General features: G+C 43.4%; 2 protein-coding genes across 2 annotated transcripts; both read left to right on the top strand.

Moving 5' to 3' along the window:
• Positions 1–10,915: 10,915 nt before the first annotated feature.
• LOC142204245 (olfactory receptor 13A1-like) lies at positions 10,916–11,767 on the top strand. Its single transcript, XM_075275557.1, has one exon. It carries the CDS (start codon positions 10,916–10,918, stop codon positions 11,765–11,767), a length of 852 nt encoding a protein of 283 aa, XP_075131658.1.
• Positions 11,768–17,243: 5,476 nt separating this feature from the next.
• On the top strand, positions 17,244–18,212 carry LOC142204244 (olfactory receptor 6B1-like). Its single transcript, XM_075275556.1, has one exon. The coding sequence runs from the start codon at positions 17,244–17,246 to the stop codon at positions 18,210–18,212; it is 969 nt and encodes a 322-aa protein (XP_075131657.1).
• The last annotated feature ends 2,465 nt before the right edge of the window (positions 18,213–20,677 follow it).

Genomic DNA, 20,677 nt, shown 5'->3' with positions numbered 1-20,677 from the left:
ACTGTATACACGGCTATGGACGCAGCCATAATTCAGCTGCCCTCTGACCCGGCGGACACGTGATGCGCCAAGAGCAGAGTCTTACAAGAGCTGCTGGGTCCTACAGGACCCCAGATCAGCTCTGCATACTGTGTATACAGTGTGCAGGAGGCTGGATTTCTCTTGCAACTGAGGCTAAATGTAGCAGCCCCAGTTATAGGAGAAATCAGCCTCCAGTACAAAAAAATAAGTAATCAGATGTCTCCAAAGGTCTCTTATCACCTTATGGGGACACAATCTGGAAAAGAAAAAAATAAAAATATAATAAAAAAGTTTTAAAAATTTTTTAAAAAATAATAATAAAAAATAAATAAATAATACGCTAATAAAACGCCGTTATTAAAGGTTATAGCCCCACCCCCGACAACACCATACAAAATAAAAATTACCGTAACAGAGAGGAAAAACGATATTATAAAGTTTTTCAGTGACACTTTGTGTTATTAAATAAAAAAAATAATTATAAATTGAAAACCAGACACAATTTCCCTCCTATTTTGTTTATATTTTCCTGGATATAAAAAAAAAAATTAAAACACATTTGAAAATAAAGATAACATAAAAATAAAGCCCTATGTGTCCCCGAAAAAAGACGCAAAAATTAGTTGACTGAGACATACGGGAAAAATGTTACAGACCTCAAAACCGCACATACATAATAAACCTAAAATGTGTCTGGTCCTGGACCACAAATTGGCCGGTACTGAAGTGGTTAAACTATTTCTTTCTTTTTTGCAGAAAAAATCTAAAATTATTTTAAAAATTCTAAACATAGTACGTAGGGAACTTTCTGTGGATTAAATGAAACTTTTCATTGATATCATTTTGCGGACGGCCTGTTGTTTGGATAACTTTTATGCAATTATTTGGGAAAAGGGTGAAAATTAAGCTATTCGGACATTTTTTTTTAAAAAAATTTTTTTCCAGCTACAGTATTCACAGTATGGAATATTTTTGTTTGTTTCTAATAAAGATGTTTTTAAACATGGGGGCCCCTAATGTGAAACAATAACAATCACCTTATCCATCTTATCTCTAGGGTTGAGCCGATCTTGAGATTTCAGGATCAATTTTAAAATCCGATTTCCGATCATTTTCCAGCCGATCCCGATCGTGAAATTTGCTCAATCGCCGATCGGGATCCGATCTTTCCCGATCGCTCAACCCTACTTATCTCGCCTCCCATGGATGTTCTTGTGGCTTCTGCCGGTCACCCAGTATCTTCCCCAAGCCTCTACTGCCCCTGACTGACATTATACTCTCTAGCACTCACATGGGGCGCACTGACATGGAAACAAAAAAGATTTACAGCTCACCGGTAAGTAACCATTGATTTTAGGAACACAAGGGAGACTCAATTATGGTGTTTGGGGACAATCTCCAGGACTACAAACAAAAAGATCCTGTCTAGCACCGGTATCAGATCCCCTTTAAATCTTAAGTTTTAATCCCACACTATAAACAAGGATTGTGGTCTCCAAACTACTTACATGTATTGAGCTGCTTTAGTTCTTACTCATGTGTGACAGGAGATAACGTACAACACACGTACAAAGGCCGCACCAACCAATCCATAAAAACATGACACCCAAAAATGGTGTCACAAAAAAGGCCCGATATGATTTTTTTTTTCTCCAATTTCCACCAAGTTGTAGTTTCGGAACTCAATTGCATTAAAGTGAGAAAAATTGTCTTGATGCCCCAGAAATACCAGGATTTTTGTTAATAGGATCTGATATAAAATTCTAATTTTTAGATTTCGGATTGTACCGCCCACATATCTGATGGAACATTCCATTATAGATGCTACATATTTACTACTAGCATCTGCCGCGACTTCGTCTGCAGGTTGGAGTTGGCGCTGAGCTGCTGATATTTCGGCATTCGCCGTTGGTTATGATCCGCCGTGTGCCGCTATGTCCACTCCTGCACGCCTCTGTCCCATTTGCTCCTCATCTGTCCCCGCGGGCTTTTTACCTACTGTCTGCTCCTGGCTCCCGCAGCCACCCTCATCACCCATGCTCATGCCCCTTCATGCCCCGGTGCCACTGGCCCCCCTCTCTCTCCCATGGCCCCGGCCACACCCCTGCGGCACCCCCTGCGACCCCATCCTCTCTGCACCATGGCACCCCGGGTCAACCTCCCCACCCTCCTTTTTCTGCAGACCCCCTCCTCCTATGGCACCCACCAGTTGCCCCCCCCCCCAAAAAAAAAAAAAAAAACCTGTCTAGCCCCCTTTGCAAAATCCCCTAACTCTCCTGACGGCACATGCACTGTCCCACTGCCGAATGACATGGCGTACTCACCATAGCTAAGCTGGAGGGTTGGGAAGGCGCAAGACCAGTAAGCTGAGTGCGGTGTTGGGAACTGTCACGGGCTGCCGAGGACTTCCAGCGCTGTGGCCTAGGCTATAGCCGCAAAGTTGTGGCATCCCAGAAGACGTTGTGTATGTCGGTAATGTGCGCATGTGCCTGCAAATACAGTGTAGTTGCTGTGGCAGGCCGGGCGGTGTCGCGGATCATGATTGCGCTGGTGTTCGGCAAAGATGTCGGGTCTGGAGCGTGGAAGAGGTAGGCCGCTGAAGTAACTTTAACGTGAGCGGGAAAATGTGAAAGCATATGTAAATGTTATTGCCTGGGGTTATGGGCTGGCCTGAGGCGGCAATAGGGAGTTTGTGGCTTGCTATGCTAAGAAGTGTGTGGGATTGCAAACCTGCTGCTATGAGTTCTGGTTTTCGACGGCTCCTGCCAAGAACAAATGTCCATGATTGTTCTGAAAAGTAGCCTATCTTTCAATTCTGCCTATGAACTATGATTGTGGAAAATTTCACGCGAATCGGTTGAGCGTTTTTTTGCGTGACACACAAACATCCAAACACACAAACGTTCACCTTTATAATGTTAGTAGGATTGCAATTGAGAAATGTCTGAGATCCAAACACAGACAGCCATCATGTAAATCAAAGTCTTTTATATCCATTTACACACTGCATTTTGTTGCACCACATTTGTAAAGTCCCTTGACATTTAACCATATGGCAAACAGAGGAGTCGATGAAAAATGGCTTGGACAAAGCCCAATTCCCCAATAGAATGGCCCAGTTTTGCTACAAAATTATTATTATTATTATTATTATTATTATTATTATTATTATTATTATTGTTTATTTATATAGCGCCATTAATTCCATGGTGCTTTACATTTGGGGGTTACATACAATACACAAAATATACAGGTAGATATCATACTAACAGTGATCGGCTGGCACAGTGGGGTAGAGGGCCCTGCCCGCGAGGGCTTACAATCTATGAGGGAAGGGAGGTAGAGACAGAAGGAGAGGGGGAGACTGTACAGATGGTGGTGCGGTGATAGTGTTATTGGGGGGTGTAGGCCTTCCTGAATAGGGGAGTCTTCAGGGCCTTCTTGAATCCTGTGATTGTGGGGGTCAGTCTTATGTGTCGTGGTAAGGAGTTCCAGAGTATGGGGGAAGCACGGGAGAAGTCTTGGAGACGGTTGTGTGAGGAGCGGATGAGAGCGGAGTAGGAGGTCATTGGAGGATCTGAGGTTACGTGTGGGCAGGTAGCGGGAGATGAGGTCAGAGATATATGGAGGGGACAGGTTGTGGATGGCTTTGTATGTTAGCGTTAGTAGCTTGATCTCAATTCGCTGGGCTATGGGTAACCAGTGGAGGGAGTGGCAGAGGGGAGCAGCCGATGAGGATCGGGGGTGAGGTGGATTAAGCGAGCAGCACAGTTTAGGGTGGACTGGAGGGGGGCGAGGGTGTTTGCCGGGAGTCCATGCAGAAGGGTGTTGCAGTAGTCTAGGCGGGAGATTATGAGGGCCTGGACGAGCATCTTGGTAGTTTCTGGGGTGAGGAAGGAGCGGATTCGGTAGATGTTCTTGAGCTGGAGGCGACAAGAGTTGTTGAGGGTTTGAATATGTGGTTTGAAGGATAAGTCGGAATCCAGGGTTACCCCAAGGCATCAGGCCTGTGGGACAGGGGTAAGTGGGGTTCCATTAACTTTGATAGATGGGTCAGGAGGAGGGGCCATACAGGATGGGCTGAAGATGATAAACTCTGTTTTCTCCATGTTGAGTTTGAGAAAGCGGGAGGAGAGGAAGGAGGCTACGGCCGCTAGACAATCTGAAATTCTGGCCAGCAGGGAGGTAATGTCTGGTCCAGAGATATATATTTGGGTGTCGTCGGCAAAATGGCAACATTTGACTAAATCATGACACTATACACCAGTGTGATGTAAGCCATAGGCCAGAAGAAACCTAATGAGGATGCCGGGGACTTCCAAATGCAATTTTGTTGCACCAGTATCATGAAGAACAAGCTTAATGGCCATCTGTTGGATTCTGTTGGATAGACGAAGGACAGTGCTTCTGAATGGAGCCCTATGAGGATGAAGCTTCACTTAAGATGAGGAAGAGTAGACGGTGCGGTATTTGTGACTCACAGCTCAGCCTAAAACATTTTTAATTAGGAAATATAAAGTATATTGAAAAACTGGAGATTATGTCAAGAAATGATTTGTGGATCAAAAAAAAATGACAGCCTTCACCTTGTATTCCCTGACAGATACAATAACATAAAGAAAAAATAACATGAATAACAAAGAATCAGGCAAAAGAGATGTCTGGAGATGCTGAGGACAAGGCTCGCAGGGTTTGTGAGAGGTCAGTGGTCAGGCTGTGGTAGCCAATTCAGTGGTTGGGAACAGCCCGGGTCAGATACTGTTATAGAGAAGAGTGTAGGACAGAGACAAAGGTGAGGTCAGGTAACCAGCCGATATCATGCACAAATCAGAACAAAATGGTATTTCTGAGCAGGACACTAGCAAGCTAGGAACCTTTGCTCAGGTGTCCTTCTGGGGTGTTTTTGCCTTCCCCTGGATCAATACTGTAGGGGATTGTAGAGTTATAGGTTGGACTTGATGGACTGATGTCTTCATCCAACCTCATCTATTATGTGTTTAAAGAAGAAGTTAACAGACATGTGCATGTACACATGTAGTTGCACAAACAGAAGGACGGTCCAGCAATATTCTTCCTTAAAAATTCTTCTTTATTTAAACACACATATTAAAAAGATATATATTGTGTCCAAAGGGATAATTGGATATATTACACAGCGAAGATGAGATGACTGACGCGTTTCGAACACTAAGTTCTTATTCGTAGTCTGATGTTTCAGAAATCCACTGGTTCTTATATACCACAGTAATCATGTGTAAGTAATCCACATAATTACATGAACCCGTGCTTACATATACCAGAAGACACACCTAAAATTTCTAAAAAAACACACTGTGTAATATTAGATTATATGTATTTTCTTGTGACTGACAGCGAAACCAAAAAATAAGAGTGTTAAGAGTGTGCTAAATTTGTCATCCAAAAAATTAACTAAAAGTGATATATCACTGTTATCTAAAGGCTTAGGTTTTGTACCAGCCAAAAAATTTGACCTTTTTGACACTCTTGGACCTAAACCGATTTGTGCGATCTTTGACTGTCAAACGGCACTTCTTTGATAGTAGTTTAGGTCAACAGTCTGAAGATGTTTCCATGTTTTCTTCACTTAATGAGTTTGAAAATCTCACATTTAAAGAACAGTGTTGTTTGCAGGATCTTCAAAATCTGGCAGATGAACCTCCTACCTTTAATATCGATTTATCGGTTGATAGGAGAAACCCCTTTTATAATCCAGTGGGTTCTCGCACCAATGTGTTGGAACAGTTCCAACAGGCAGTTGAGAATGAGCTTCATAGGCTTTATAAGGAAACAATGGATACCCCTTTGTTAGACAATCTAACTTATAATGAAAGACAGAGCCTGATGCAATTACAAAAGGACAGGAATGTGGTATTCAGACTAGCGGATAAGGGGGGTCTTATTGTTGTTTTAAATTCAACAGATTATGTTAATTCTGTTTATAAAATCTTGAACGATACCCATACTTATAAACGACTAGCCTTGGATCCCACATCATCCTTTTCTAGTATTCTAGATAAACTATTACAGGAGGGCATGAAACTGGGATTTTTTTCTACGACAGATATGAAGTTTTTGAGGCCCGATTTCCCAGTTGTTCCTATTTTTCATGGGCTCCCCAAAGTCCATAAGGACGTTTTTCCTCCTCCACTGAGACCCATCATTTCCGGGATCGGGTCACTCAATGAGAGACTCTGTCAATGGATCGATAAAATTCTCCAACCATTGGTTACCCGAGTCCCGGGTTATATTAAGGATACAAAGGACCTTTTAAGGGTCCTAGATGGGTTTCAGTGGAGGAATGATTACGTTTGGGTGACTTGTGACGTCACTTCGCTGTACTCTTCCATACCGCACCCGGTGGCCTTGGAAGCATTGTCTTTTCATCTCTCCAAATTCTCCAATTTCTCACCCATTCTTTGTGAATATATTCTCAAAGTGGTTGATTACTTACTTTCTCACAATTTTTTTATGTTCAACGGGGAATTTTTTATACAGACGTGTGGGGCGCCAATGGGGGCGAAATTCTCGCCCTCATTGGCGAACCTCGTCATGGCATACTGGGAGAGTATTTACATTTACAATGCACATAATCCTTTTGGACGGTCACTGGTGTGGTTTGGAAGATATATTGATGATATCTTAATTATATGGGGAGACAACACAGCTGGGATACCGGATTTCATTTCTTATATCAATAACAATAATTTTAATTTGAGATTTACACACCACGTTGAAGTCAGTAACATCAATTTCCTCGATGTTACCTTAACCGGTAACAGCAATATGGGCACCATCACTACCAATATGTATAGGAAGCCTTTGTCAGGAAATACCCTTTTACATGCAGGAAGCCAACACCCAAGACATACCATCAACTCTTTGCCAGTAAGCGAATTTATTAGGGCTAGAAGAACTTGTACTGAGGAAGTGTCATATAAAAATAACATCGTTACTATGGAACACAGATTCCGAGAACGTGGTTATCCACAGTGGACTCTGGATAGAGCCAAAAACATCGCTTCACGGATTGATAGGAAATCATTGTTATCTCCCAAACAAGTGCCCACAGGGAATTCCAAAAACAAAAATAGGAACAGGACATACTTCTCAACTGTGTATAGTAGCAATTACAAGCAAATCACAAATATAATTAAGAAATATTTACCCATTCTTAATCAAGACGAAATCCTTAGATCAATATTGTCTGAAAAATGTCAGTTTATCTCAAAGAGGGGTAAGACATTGGGGAATTTTCTTTCACCAAGTGTCTATACGAATAACACCAAACCCAACACAACGTGGATGCACTTATTGGGTTTTCATAGATGTGGCACTAGTCGTTGCAATGTGTGCAAATATACCGAAAAAACTTCTTTTTTTAAAAACTCAAGTGGGAACAAACAGTATGACATCAGATATTTTTTAAATTGTTCCAGCTCTTATGTGGTGTATATGATATCTTGCACCACATGTAACCTTGATTATATAGGTTGCACCACACGCCCCCTGAAGACGAGGGTTTCGGAACATCTATATAGCATTTCCAACAACAACTGTACCAAGAGCACGGGAGTCTCGCAGCACTTCATCCGTATACACGGTGGAAGTGTTGCGAGCTTCCGCTTTAAAGCCATTGATCAGGTTAGGGAACCTTTACGTGGTGGCGACCGGGAACGCTCTCTTAAATTAAGAGAAGCGTCATGGATCTTAAAATTGAATACACGATCACCTAATGGATTAAATAGGAGGAATGACTTATCCTATATTTATTAGTTATTAATTATCATTTATCCATTTATTCACTTTTTCGATATGGGGTTTTTGTATATTGGATATTTACATTTGCAATCCTGTGCAATGCTGTAGAGGGATTAATAATACAAAAAGCAATAAGTTGTTTGATTCCCCGCTCAGTGCTTACCTTGGGTCGTGGACTCCACCTCTTCTTTCATTTATGGGTGTCTTTTTGGGACTTGAATGTCCGCGTTTTCTAGATTCTTAGGAGCTCCTTTTGTTTGTGACCTATTTTGGGCAATGTTGGCTTCCGTAAGTTGCGGGACTAGTTGTCTGCGCATACCCATGTATCATGTTGGGTGTGGTGTGGCCATTTTTAGTAAGGGATTCCCTTGTTTTTGGCATCCCGTAATTGCCCATGCGCATCGCAGACATACAGAGTTGCATAGTTTATGGGTGGTCTCGAACATATTTAACTTTTTGCAACTGCAGAATGTAGTCCATGCACGCGCCATATTAGTCAAAGTGTGGCCATTGCCATCGAGGGATTTCCCTGACCAGGGTATCTCTTATTTGTGCATGTACATTTTTAGATATACATTATTGCACAATCTCTGTTATCAAGGGGATCCATTCTCCTTCCCTGAATACATTTTTTGAAAAATAGAAATTATCATATGACACAGGGTGTGGAAGGCTGACCCTGAACATCAGTGTGCCTTGCAAAAAGCATTATAAAAATAACAGTGTATATACATATACACATGTGGTGTTTAATATATGGTAGGACTTAATATTTCCAATTCATTATTTTTTGGTTTCGCTGTCAGTCACAAGAAAATACATATAATCTAATATTACACAGTGTGTTTTTTTAGAAATTTTAGGTGTGTCTTCTGGTATATGTCAGCACGGGTTCATGTAATTATGTGGATTACTTACACATGATTACTGTGGTATATAAGAACCAGTGGATTTCTGAAACATCAGACTACGAATAAGAACTTAGTGTTCGAAACGCGTCAGTCATCTCATCTTCGCTGTGTAATATATCCAATTATCCCTTTGGACACAATATATATCTTTTTAATATGTGTGTTTAAATAAAGAAGAATTTTTAAGGAAGAATATTGCTGGACCGTCCTTCTGTTTGTGCAACTTCCTGTACGGAATCTTTCCTATGTCGGAGGAATCGCTTTGGAGGTCCGGGCAGCTTCTTCCCCCGTCCAAAGGGTCTGTGAGTGTTCCGTTTGCCATTGTTGTGAACCTTTTTGGGCTGTGTTCTCCCTTCCCTGCTTTTCCCTGCTATTTTTATGTACACATGTACCCTATAGGAGAGCACAGCAGAAGTAGCAAAAAGAGCAGAGTATGCACTGAAGCATGGGGGGAGGGGGAGTACTGGGCAGCATTTACAAGTTAAAACTGCAACCATGATCACTGGGGAGGAGACAGCATACTGGCACTAACTTTGCACCCTTAAGATTCCAACAGTGGATGGCTTCTCATGGTCCCTAGCTCTTGCCTGAACACAAGGGTAAAAGTAAATGTGTGTGTGTGGGGGGGGAGGGATTATCATACATGTCTATGGTGAAGGATGGGTAATGGATATCATGCACTGGAAGCACATTGTACATCTCAAATATTTATTTTTTTATGTCGGTGTCTCTGCTATCTCATGTTAATCTTTTTTCAGTAATATTGAGCCAAGAAACAGTTTAATGGAAGAGACGTCTGAATATTGTCAGGATCTGGGGGAGCTGGGTGGTTGGCATAGACACCGACTCCAAAGTAACAGTCCAAATGTTGAGCTTTATTCAGTCCAACAAACAGTGGTACATACAGCAGCAAAGAAAAATACTAAGAAAACACCTGCCTGTCTTGCCACTAACTAAACAAAGGTTGGTTGCCTCACCTATACAGGGTGTCCGGAAAGTAAGTACACAAAAAAAGTGTGTACTTTAGCCAATATATGAAGCATTTTTTATTAATGAACATAGGACCGGAAATGCACCATTGTGGCGCTGCAGGAAGACCGAGATGTCGTTTTTTTATACTTGTCATGGCCCTCACCACGACGGACGCAACCTGGATGCGGTTCACAAGCTCCTCGCGGGTTGGCACAGGCGTTGCATAGACAATGGACTTGATATGTCCCCACAAGACAAAATCAAGTGGGGTCAAATCCTGTGAGCAAGGGGACCACAGCATAGGTCCGGTCCTCCGATTCGGCCATTGGTTGTGGTTGTGATCACGGACGATGCCCTCATGTTCAAAAGCACGTCTTCGAGCAACACCGGCAACTCATCCTGCAGAAATGCACTGTGTCAGTCTACCTGCAGCGCCACAATGGTGCATTTCCATTTACATGTTCATTAATAAAAAACGCTTCATATTCTGGCTAAGGTCCACCCTTTCATTTTGTGTACTTACTTTCCAGACACCCTGTATAAACAATCAGATTCATATCTCTCTCTGTGGTGGCTTTCCAGCCAAGTTCTGACCAAAGTCTGTTCTCCTAGAAGACTTCTTATACCTCTCTAACGAGGCCAAACCCAAGACAGCTGGGATACCGCCAGAGTGTCCTCAAGGTGTGGACAAGAGGGGATGGGAATGACAAGCCCCACTACCAACCTATCTACCATTCCCTAAAAATCCAGCCCAGACAAAGTTGTCCACTGAGAACAAGCTCTTCTGGATTTTTCTCATGTCACCCACCTGAGCAGTCTGGGTAAGAAGTCCACCCCTCCACTACCAGCCATTGGCTTACACTATGTTTTCCTTCATTCAAGATTTATTTATTTATTTATTTGCTTTCTGAGACATTAATTAATGAAGGAAGGGAAAAAAATTAAAGTCCCCTAAGATCTAATTCCTCGGACACAAAGGACAGATCTCTAAGGATCCCGGACTGTATATAAACTCTGATTTACTACAACCTCATGCTTGTGTCTCTCAGGTCATAGAGATATGAAGATCTGGAACCAGTTATCTGCTTTAGTAACATGTGATAAGAATTCCCAGAAAAATAATAAAATACAGCGGAAGGTAATTTATAGTCCAATACGATGGGACATTCTTCCCCAGCTCCTTAATTGGACATTATATTACAGCAATGTTTTTGCATTTTGACATCTTTAGGATGGCCAACAAAACCCGGGTGACTGAATTCTTCCTTGTTGGCTTCCAAAACCTTCACCATTACCGTATTGTCATTCTCTTGCTGGTCTTGGTGGTTTACCTAGGTACGGTCGTTGGCAATGTGTTGATCTTTCTTCTGGTTTCTTTCCATCGCTCTCTACGATCTCCCATGAACTTCTTTCTTGGCCAGCTCTCCTTATGTGACCTGTTGATCAGCACAAATGTTGCCCCTAATTCTATCTATGTCATATCAGAGGATGGAGGCCATATCTCTTTCCGAGGTTGTCTCACCCAGTTATTTTTCTTTGGGTCCTCTGCGGTGGTTGAATGTAGTCTTCTCACCGTCATGTCCTATGATCGATACTTGGCCATCTGTAGGCCGCTACATTACACCTCCATCATGAGTTTAGGCCTCCCTTACTATTTGTCTCTCTGGTCCTGGGTATCTGGATGTTTTTTTTGTGACCTTGCTCCACTCCTTGAGCTCTCTTGCTCAGACCCTATAGTCGTGAGGATTGAAGTTTCCATTGTGACCATTGTGTTTGGGGTTCTTCAGTTTCTCTTCATCATTGTGAGTTATATCTACATTTTAAGGTCTATTCTCCGGATTTCCTCGTCTATGGGAAAGCAGAAAGCCTTTTCCACCTGTAGTGCCCATCTGACTGTAGTGTCAGTATATTACAGGACACTCTTCATCCTCTATATGTCTCCAAGAGGCTACTATATGTATCTTAATAAGGCATTGTCATTCCTGAACACCGTGGTCACCCCGATGTTTAACCCTATCATCTACAGTTTACGGAGCACAGAGATCAGGAGAGTCATTATAAAACTGATCTGTCCAAATGCTTAACCCCTTAGTGACTGGCCTTTTTTAGACCTTAATGACCAAGCCAAATTGTGCAAAATTTGCAATGTGTGACTTTATCAGAGAATAATTCTGTAACAGTATAGCGCATCCAAGCAATTCTGATAATGTTTTTTCGTGACATGTTGTATTTTACTGAGAAGGTAAAATTAGTCTGATAGAACTTGTGTAAATTTATTTAAAAACTTGTAAATGCTGTACACTGGCCAATCAACGCTAGTCAATGCATTCCTATGGGAAAAAGTCAGCTCGTGCATATCGCAAGTTGACAGGGATGCCGACATAATAAAGGTACTTGATACCTACAGACATGTTTCCCCTGCTGTCCCAGTTACATTGCAGAGGTGTTGGCATCATTTGCTGAGGTGTGATAGTGGACTTGGTGACTCTCCTGAGTGAATGGTGGGATCCCCTGTAGCGAAGCATTTTCCCCCATAGACTATAATGGGGTTTGATATTAGTAGTCGAATATTGAGCGGCAATTTGAAACGAATCTCGAATATTGAACATTTTACTGTTCGCTCATCTCTACCTATGAGATTTGTTTTAGATGCAGCTTGGATTTAGAGAGGGAGAGACGACTGCTCAGGGTTAGCTAGGAATTAGCTTCAGTTAGGCAGGAATATTAAACTAACATCTCTTATAAGAGCTACACTGCTTGAAGAGTGTATATACATCCTCAGTATATACACTCATCCTGCAGATAATATTCACAAAAGTCCTTTGTAGGGCTCCAATTCCCTACCACCTTTTATACCGGTATACAGTATATACCGTATTTGCTATATGCTCTAAATGTGGGCCCAATATACCTGTTCCATACGGATGTGAAGCAAGGTGTATACTTGCCATACACTATATACTGTCCTTGCTATACGCTCTAAATATATACCATGCATACTTGCGAAAGAGTACGCTTGTATACATCATGAAATGCGTAAGGCTAGCGCAAAGGGTCGGGGACGAGGAAGGGTGCGTGGGGGCCAAGGCCGCGGCCAATCCAATGCCTACTGGTGAGGGGCAGCCAGCATTGCGCTCATCCACAATCCCCGGATTGATGGCAACGTTAAGCAGGGTGCAGGGTACAACGCAGACCAGGCCCGAGCACCAGGAACAGGTGTCACAATGGCTAGCGGATAATGCTTCCAGAGGCTTGTCCACCAGCCAGTCAGCCACTACATCCAGCCTTGTTCCTACCCAAGAGTCTTCCCCTCCTTCCTTCCAACATGCCCAATCTTCCCAACATTATCTCACCTTTGCCCCCACCCAGGAGCTGTTTTTGGGTCCTTTTACCGTCTCACACTATGTTCAATCACTTCCTGAATCCCAGGAGCTAACAGATGAATTGGTGTGTCCTGATGCCCAAACACTGGTGCATCTGCCATCTCATGGTAATTTTGTGGTTGTGGAACCCACCATATCCCAAGCATTTGAGCACAGGCAAAAGTACAGTGCAATACACCCACATGCCCAAGCCTTAAACAGCCACATCTCCAAACTGCTGGCCCTGGAGATGTTGGTGTTTCTGCTTGTGGAGACTCAGGCCTTCCGTTACTTGATGGCAAGCTGTGGCACCTCGCTATGCTGCCCCTAGCCGTCACTATTTCTCCCGCTGTGCCGTCCCCCCCTTGCACCAGTATGTGTCCTGTAACATCAGGCGGGCCTTTAGTTCCGAGCTTTTCACTAAGGTTCTCTTGACCACCGACGCATGGACAAGTGCATGCGGACAGGGCTGCTACATTTCACTGACAGCACACTGGGTGAATGTAGTGGAGGCTGGAACCGGGTCGCAAAGTGGGGCAGCCTATCTCTTCTCCCTGCCCAAGATTTCTGGCAGGGGTTCAGAACCACCACCCTCCTCCTCCTCCTTTGCCGTAACATAAACCCCAGCTGCGAGCTGGAAATGCTGCAGCACTGGCATAGGGAGATGTCAGCAGGCCATGCTGAAGCTCATCAGCTTGGGGGGTAAGAAGCACACTGTCTCCTCAAGGAGACGGCAATGTGGTTTTCGTCGCTGCTACTTGGCCCAGGAATGGTTGTGTGTGATAGCGGTGGAAATCTGGTAGCAGGTGTGGAGCTTGCCAGCCTTCAAGGTGTGGAGCTTGAACCCTTGTGCAGCCTCGGCTCTGCTACATCAGAGCCGAGGGTGCGCTTGAACCCTTGTGCACCCTCGGCTCTGCTACATCAGAGCCGAGGGTGCGCTTGAACCCTTGTGCACACTCTGCTTCATCAAGCTAATAGAATGCATTGGCCAGCGCTGATTGGCCAATGCATTCTATTAGCCCGATGAAGTAGAGCTGAATGTGTGTGCTAAGCACACACATTCAGCACTGCTTCATCACGCCAATACAATGCATTAGCCAGTGCTGATTGGCCAGAGTACGGAATTCGGCCAATCAGCGCTGGCTCTGCTGGAGGAGGCGGAGTCTAAGGTCAGACCTGAATGGAGACTGGTGTGGAGCGATCTTAGACTCCGCCTCCTCCAGCAGAGCCAGCGCTGATTGGTCGAGTTCCGTACTCTGGCCAATCAGCGCTGGCCAATGCATTCTATTAGCGTGAACTGAGTTTGCACAGGGGTTCTAGTGCACCCTCGGCTCTGCTACATCAGATTGCTACATCTGATGTAGCAGTGCCGAGTGTGCATCAGATGTGTAGTTGAGCAAAACTGACTCAGCACTGCTAAGTCTCTGCATTCGCATACGAATGCATTGGCCAGCCTTCGGCCAATCAGCGCTGGCTCTGCCGGAGGAGGCGGAGTCTAAGGTCGGACCTGAATGGAGACTGGTGTGGAGCGATCTTAGACTCCGCCTCCTCCAGCAGAGCCAGCGCTGATTGGTCGAGTTCCGTACTCTGGCCAATCAGCACTGGCCAATGCATTTCTATGGGGAAAAGTTAGCTTGCGAAAATCGCAAACTGACAGGGATTTCCATGAAATAAAGTGACTTTTATGCCCCCAGACATGCTTCCCCTGCTGTCCCAGTGTCATTCCAGGGTGTTGGTATCATTTCCTGGGGTGTCATAGTGGACTTGGTGACCCTCCAGACACGAATTTGGGTTTCCCCCTTAACGAGTATATGTTCCCCATAGACTATAATGGGGTTCGAAACCCATTCGAACACTCGAACAGTGAGCGGCTGTTCGAATCGAATTTCGAACCTCGAACATTTTAGTGTTCGCTCATCTCTAGTTTCCATCAACCCTCGCTGGCGGCACACAGGAGAGTTCCTCCAACAGGCTAACAACTGCCATCCGGGCCACACCCACCAGGAGCACACTCTCCAAGGTCTGGGACACGTTAATGGCACCCACTCACCATCTAACGCCACTGAGGGTCCTAGTGTCACCAGGAGGAACAAGTATAGGCGCATGTTGCGTGAGTACCTGGCCAACCACAGCCCTGTCCTCTCCGATCCCTCTGCGCCGTATACGTATTGGGTGTCGAAGTTGGACCCGTGGCTGGAACTTGCCCTATATGCCTTGGAGGTGCTGTCCTGTCCTGCCGCCAGTGTCCTATCAGAAAGGGTATTCAGCGCAGCCGGTGGCATCAAAATCAATAAGCACAGCCATCTGTCAGCTGACCGGCTGACACTGATCAAATGAACAGCCACTGGATTGACCCAAGGATTTGCATCTCCACCAGTGTCAAGCACCCCAACATGTTCCATGTTTGTGCTCCAGCTCACCAGTTCATCTTCCTTGTCCTCCTCCTCCACCATCACCGTTGAAAAATGACATTTAAAGTGCAAAAAGCAAAAAGCATAATATCATGCACTTACAATCCTCAAGTCATCCCAAGAGCCTAATACTCTACTATTCCAAGGCTTACCTCACCTCAAAAGCCTGAAAAGTAATTTTTGGAGGTCTCACCACATCACACACACACACGGTGCATGCTAATGTTTCTTTAGCTTAAAATTTGTCTTTTTGTCCATACTAATGTAGAGGAAAGAAGGTTTCCAGGTATTTTTCCACTTTCATAGAGGTGGTATTGAGTGTGTAAAGTGTGTAGTTGTTAGGCTGTGATGTTGGGGTAATAGAGGGTCTTTGGTGTGTTAGATGCCCCCAGACATGCGCCCCCTGCTGTCCCAGTGTCATTCCAGAGGTGTTGGCATCATTTCCTGGGGTGTCATAGTGGACTTGGTGACTCCAATTGGTCGAATTTTGAAACAAGATTTTTTTTCCTATAGACTATAACAGGATTCAATATTCAATTGAATAGTCGAATATTGAGGGGCTACTCAAATCGAATTTTGAATATTTCACTATTTGCATATTTCTAATAATTATATGCAGTATACAGCCAGGTTATACCGGCTGTACATATCACTATATACAAGATGATGTATAACCTATACCAGCTGTACATATATATATATTTATACTTAGAATATACCCAGGTTATACCATAATAGATTTCACACCATCCTGTACACACGAGAGAGCTCTTTGTTTGTCGTGTATACTCAGGAGATTTCGGTGATTTCTCTAGGACTGATCTCCCATTTGGTTTTGACAATTATGTAGATACATAAAACATTGCGAATCCTGTTTCTCTCCTTTACTGCAGCACAACCCTGCACATCGTCTCTGTATACTCTGTACTTAACTCTTTGTACACTGGGTTGCTGTTTTGCTATGACAGCACACATGGTGACGGTGACTTCCTACATCAGATCTCCTCCTGTATCACTAACACTCATGTAACTATATACCCTGCACGTCCCACCAATACCGGGGACTGATGGGTTCAGGATATTCTTGTCGTTTCTGATCAGGAGCAGTTTCCTTTCTTCTTCCTACAAGTGCCCAGAAAATCCTTGCGAATGTTTCCTCGAGCCTCGTTATTGTCTCCAGATATCGGACATTTCCAGAAATGATGATAACACATTACCCCTCTCTCTCCATCCTGGGACAATCTCGGGTTGGATTTTGCAGAATCAGTTTCATTAGACTTCATGGCCATAAGGTAGAGAAGATGACACCAGTATAGTAATGGTATGGGGCAGGGCACTCGTATTATATTGAAGACCATTGAACATGTCCCCTGGTGTAAAATTATTGGGCAATTTGTTCTGTAGGAATCCATTTACATGAGACATTTGACAGCTTTTCTAATCTCTATCATCACTAGTTCGGGTTCACGTTTGTTAAGGTGGATGTGCCTTGAAAGTGGCCAAAAATGTGAGACAACTGTAGCTCATGTCCCTGACTGATGTTGATCTGAAATCACCTACAAGTGCTAAACATTGTTGCCTGTTAGTCGTGTGCCTGTCCTAGAATCCAATAAGACTGGTTCCCTCAAAGTGAAGGTCATGGGGCCCAGTCTGTCTTTCTACAGGGGTCCTGTTTCTATTTACGCATTGCTTCATTGTTGAATCTACTGTCATGTTCCATAATTGAAGACCTGTGACTACAATATAAAGCTGACCTCCTGAGGTTACATCTTCTGAGTCTTCAGGTGATGGCAGTAGTCAACGAGACCATTGTCACGCAGTTCCTTTTGTTGGGTTTTCGAAACTATTGGCCATTGAATTATTTCTTATTTAGCATTTTTCTTCTCCTCTTCATCCTGACACTACTTGGCAATTGGGTTATCATCATGTTGGTGGCCATATCTCAGAGTCTTAAGTCCCCAATGTATTTCTTCCTGAGTCATCTGTCCTTCTCTGACGTCTTACTTACATCAACCATCACCCCTAAAATGCTCCATGTGGTGAAAGACCAAGGAGGCTTCATAAAGGTCACTGACTGCATCGTACAGCTCTTCTTCTACAGCGGTACCACCACTGCCGAATGTCTTCTCCTCACGGTCATGTCGTATGACCGATATCTGGCCATCTGTAGACCTCTCCATTACAGTTCCATCATGGACATAAAGCTACGCTCCTATCTGACCCTTTCGTCATGGCTGATAGGATTCTTGGTGGCTTTAGTATTATTCCTGTTTGTCTGTAATTTTACGTTTTGTGGTCCTTACGTCATGGACCATTATTTGTGTGACCTCGCTCCTCTTCTAGAGTTGACCTGCTCCGATCATTCCACCTTGGACATACTAGATTTCATCTTGACCATACCATTTATTATTTTTCCATTTTTCTTTATATCATTCACTTATGTCTCCATCTTTATTAACATCCTCAAGATTTCTTCTACGGGTGGGAGGAGGAAAGCTTTTTCCACCTGCAGTTCTCATTTGGTGGTCGTGAGCACCTATTATGGGACCCTTATGAACGTCTACATGATCCCATCCAATCTTTTCACCTACAATGTAAAGAAGATTGTGTCTCCTCTGTACACAGCTGGGACGCCATTATTAAATCCCATAATATACAGTCTGAGGAACCAGGAGATCAAATCTGCTCTGTGGAGATGTCTTTCTGCCTTCTTTCCAATAAGAACATTTGGCCACGACATGAAGACAAGCCGCTGATCTATATGTAAGATGTTATGTAGGATATCCTGTCCAAGAATTTTCATATCCTAAAACTGGTAATATAAGGATATTGTACACTGTGTACTTGGGGTGGGTAATGAAGGCCTCAACACTGATCAGAAATTCACATTGATGGACACCTGAAGTGAAAGCTTCTCTACTGCGGCCAACGTTCACCTCTTTCTAGGGCCTCTATCTCCAAATGGAGAGTAACCATGATTGGTAATAAAATATTGATGGACAAACCTCACAATTTATTTGGTGAATATTCACAAGGTTTGCTGTAAATCCAATTTTTTTTGGTCGAAACCAAATTTTTTGGTCTCTACAGACCCTAAAATATAATACTTGCAGACCCACAACACATAGTCACTAGAAATGAGCGAGTAGTTAAATACTCGATATTCGCTATTCGTTTTGAGTAGCCCCTCAATATTTGACTACTCAAATCGAATATCGAATCCTATTATAGTCTATGCGGGAAAAATGCTCGTTTCAGGGGTAGGCAACATTCGATCAAACTGAACTTATCATGTCCACGAGTGAGGGTCGGGCTGGATTCTCCGAGAAGTCTTCTTTGTGTAGCGTCCCCGCGTCGTCATTTGGCAATGAATTCACTCTGCCAAGCATCGGGCCTAAGCAGAGCCGACTGTGCATACCCGCACTACAAGAAAATGGTCGCTTACAGTCAAAGCGGCCATTTTCTTGTAGCGTGGGCATGCACAGTTGGCTCTGCCCAGGTTCGATGCCTAGCAGAGTGAATTCAGAGCCGGAAGACGCCGTGGGGACGCAGCGAGGAGAAGACTTCTAAGGGTAGGAGAAGAACTAGCGTTGATTGGCCGACTGTATAGCATTCGGCCAATCAATGCTGGTTCTGCATCAAATTTTCCATTTGAATAGTGAGTGGTACTCGATCGAGTACGAGTATTTAGAATACCGTAGTATTCGATTGAATACCTATTCGATCTCTAGGGACTCTTGGTCCACACCGTTTTCATTCCGAACATCTTTCCGCATGTAAGCTTACCTTATCATGTAGAAATGTAGCCGTGACATCATTGATGGTAAAGGTTCTGGTGGTCCTTCTCGAGATAAAGATAGTTGTTCACATGCACAGGCTTGGATCATCATGGGGATGGATAGGTGCCATGTGTGATTGGGAGAGATCTGTAGTTAAGCCCAATAGTGTATAACAACTCACTGGATGTGGGCCCCATGGAGATGTGGAATGGAGTAATGGAACAAGATAAAATATGCCTTGTAGGAGTGAGTGCAACTGAGTAGCAGGAGGGTCATAGGAGACATAGCGTGACATAGGCAAAAAAGTGAAATGCTTAAAGCTATGGGTTGGCCTATATGGTAATCAGAGCCAAGAGATAAGAACCATGTTGTGTGGGGAGATGCACATGGTATATGCCTTAAGGATATGATTTTGTTTCCCTTATGACAGTTTGTATGTCTATAGTGTTGGGGCAATGTGCATCCCTAAATGTCCATGATCTAAGGGTGGTCCAAAGGTATAGAGATACGTAAATCAATGGAAATAGTGATTGGGAATACCGTCTTGTGTATACCACACTGCTAGGGGTCGGTGTCCAACATGGAAGACATGTTTAAAGCTGCCATCTTGGAACCAACACGTCCACAGGAATAAAAAATTGAAGATCCAGCGTATCCGTAAAAAATCTTTTTCTTACTTTATTAAATGGTTCGTAGCCACATTAAAATTGGGTCACAGACATGGATGGTATAGGCAAGATGGAAACAGCATTAAGTCTGACTGACGCGTTTCGAGAATATAGTTCTCTTAGTCATAGTCTACCGGACAACTGAGCACAGAGTTTAAATACATGTCTACCTTGCACCTGTCTCAGCTGTACCGAATATAAATTAACCAATCCTGATCATACATATAAACAAACAGTTAAAACCAATACTAACACACAAAAGAAATACAAAATGCTGCTCCAAACCAACATGATTACAATAAAACATATAAATAAACATATATAAATATATACAACAGACACAAGTACAAAAAAACACATTGTATATTGTCTTGACACTCGATGTCTTTAATTGGGACGATTAAATATCCATACGATGTAAGTCCAACAACTCTAGAAAAGCAAACACACAGTCACATGATAAGATGATTCAATATTACCTTGTATGTTTCCACAATCCCATAAAAAGGACATGCCCGTGTATCCTACTCCCGTAACGTATTATGCCCATATGAAAGATGGCGTCCGAACTAACTGAGTTTAACAATGCACATGCGCATCCCGATATCGTGTTTGCCCATATTAATCATGGCGCTGCCATCGTTAAAAGTATCATAATGCGCATGCGCATCATGTCAGACAGCGAAGACTGTATTCTGCCATTAATAAACGTGATGTTCATATTACCAATACCCCGCACTGCGCATGCCTTAGGTCTTGCTTACAACGAGATGC

The sequence above is a fragment of the Leptodactylus fuscus genome, chromosome 5 (genome assembly GCF_031893055.1).
Source record: "Leptodactylus fuscus isolate aLepFus1 chromosome 5, aLepFus1.hap2, whole genome shotgun sequence".
In the NCBI taxonomy this organism is placed as follows: Eukaryota; Metazoa; Chordata; class Amphibia; order Anura; family Leptodactylidae; genus Leptodactylus; species Leptodactylus fuscus.
The sequence above is the reverse complement of the archived record's forward strand: the minus strand, read 5'-3'. Positions and strand labels throughout refer to the sequence as shown.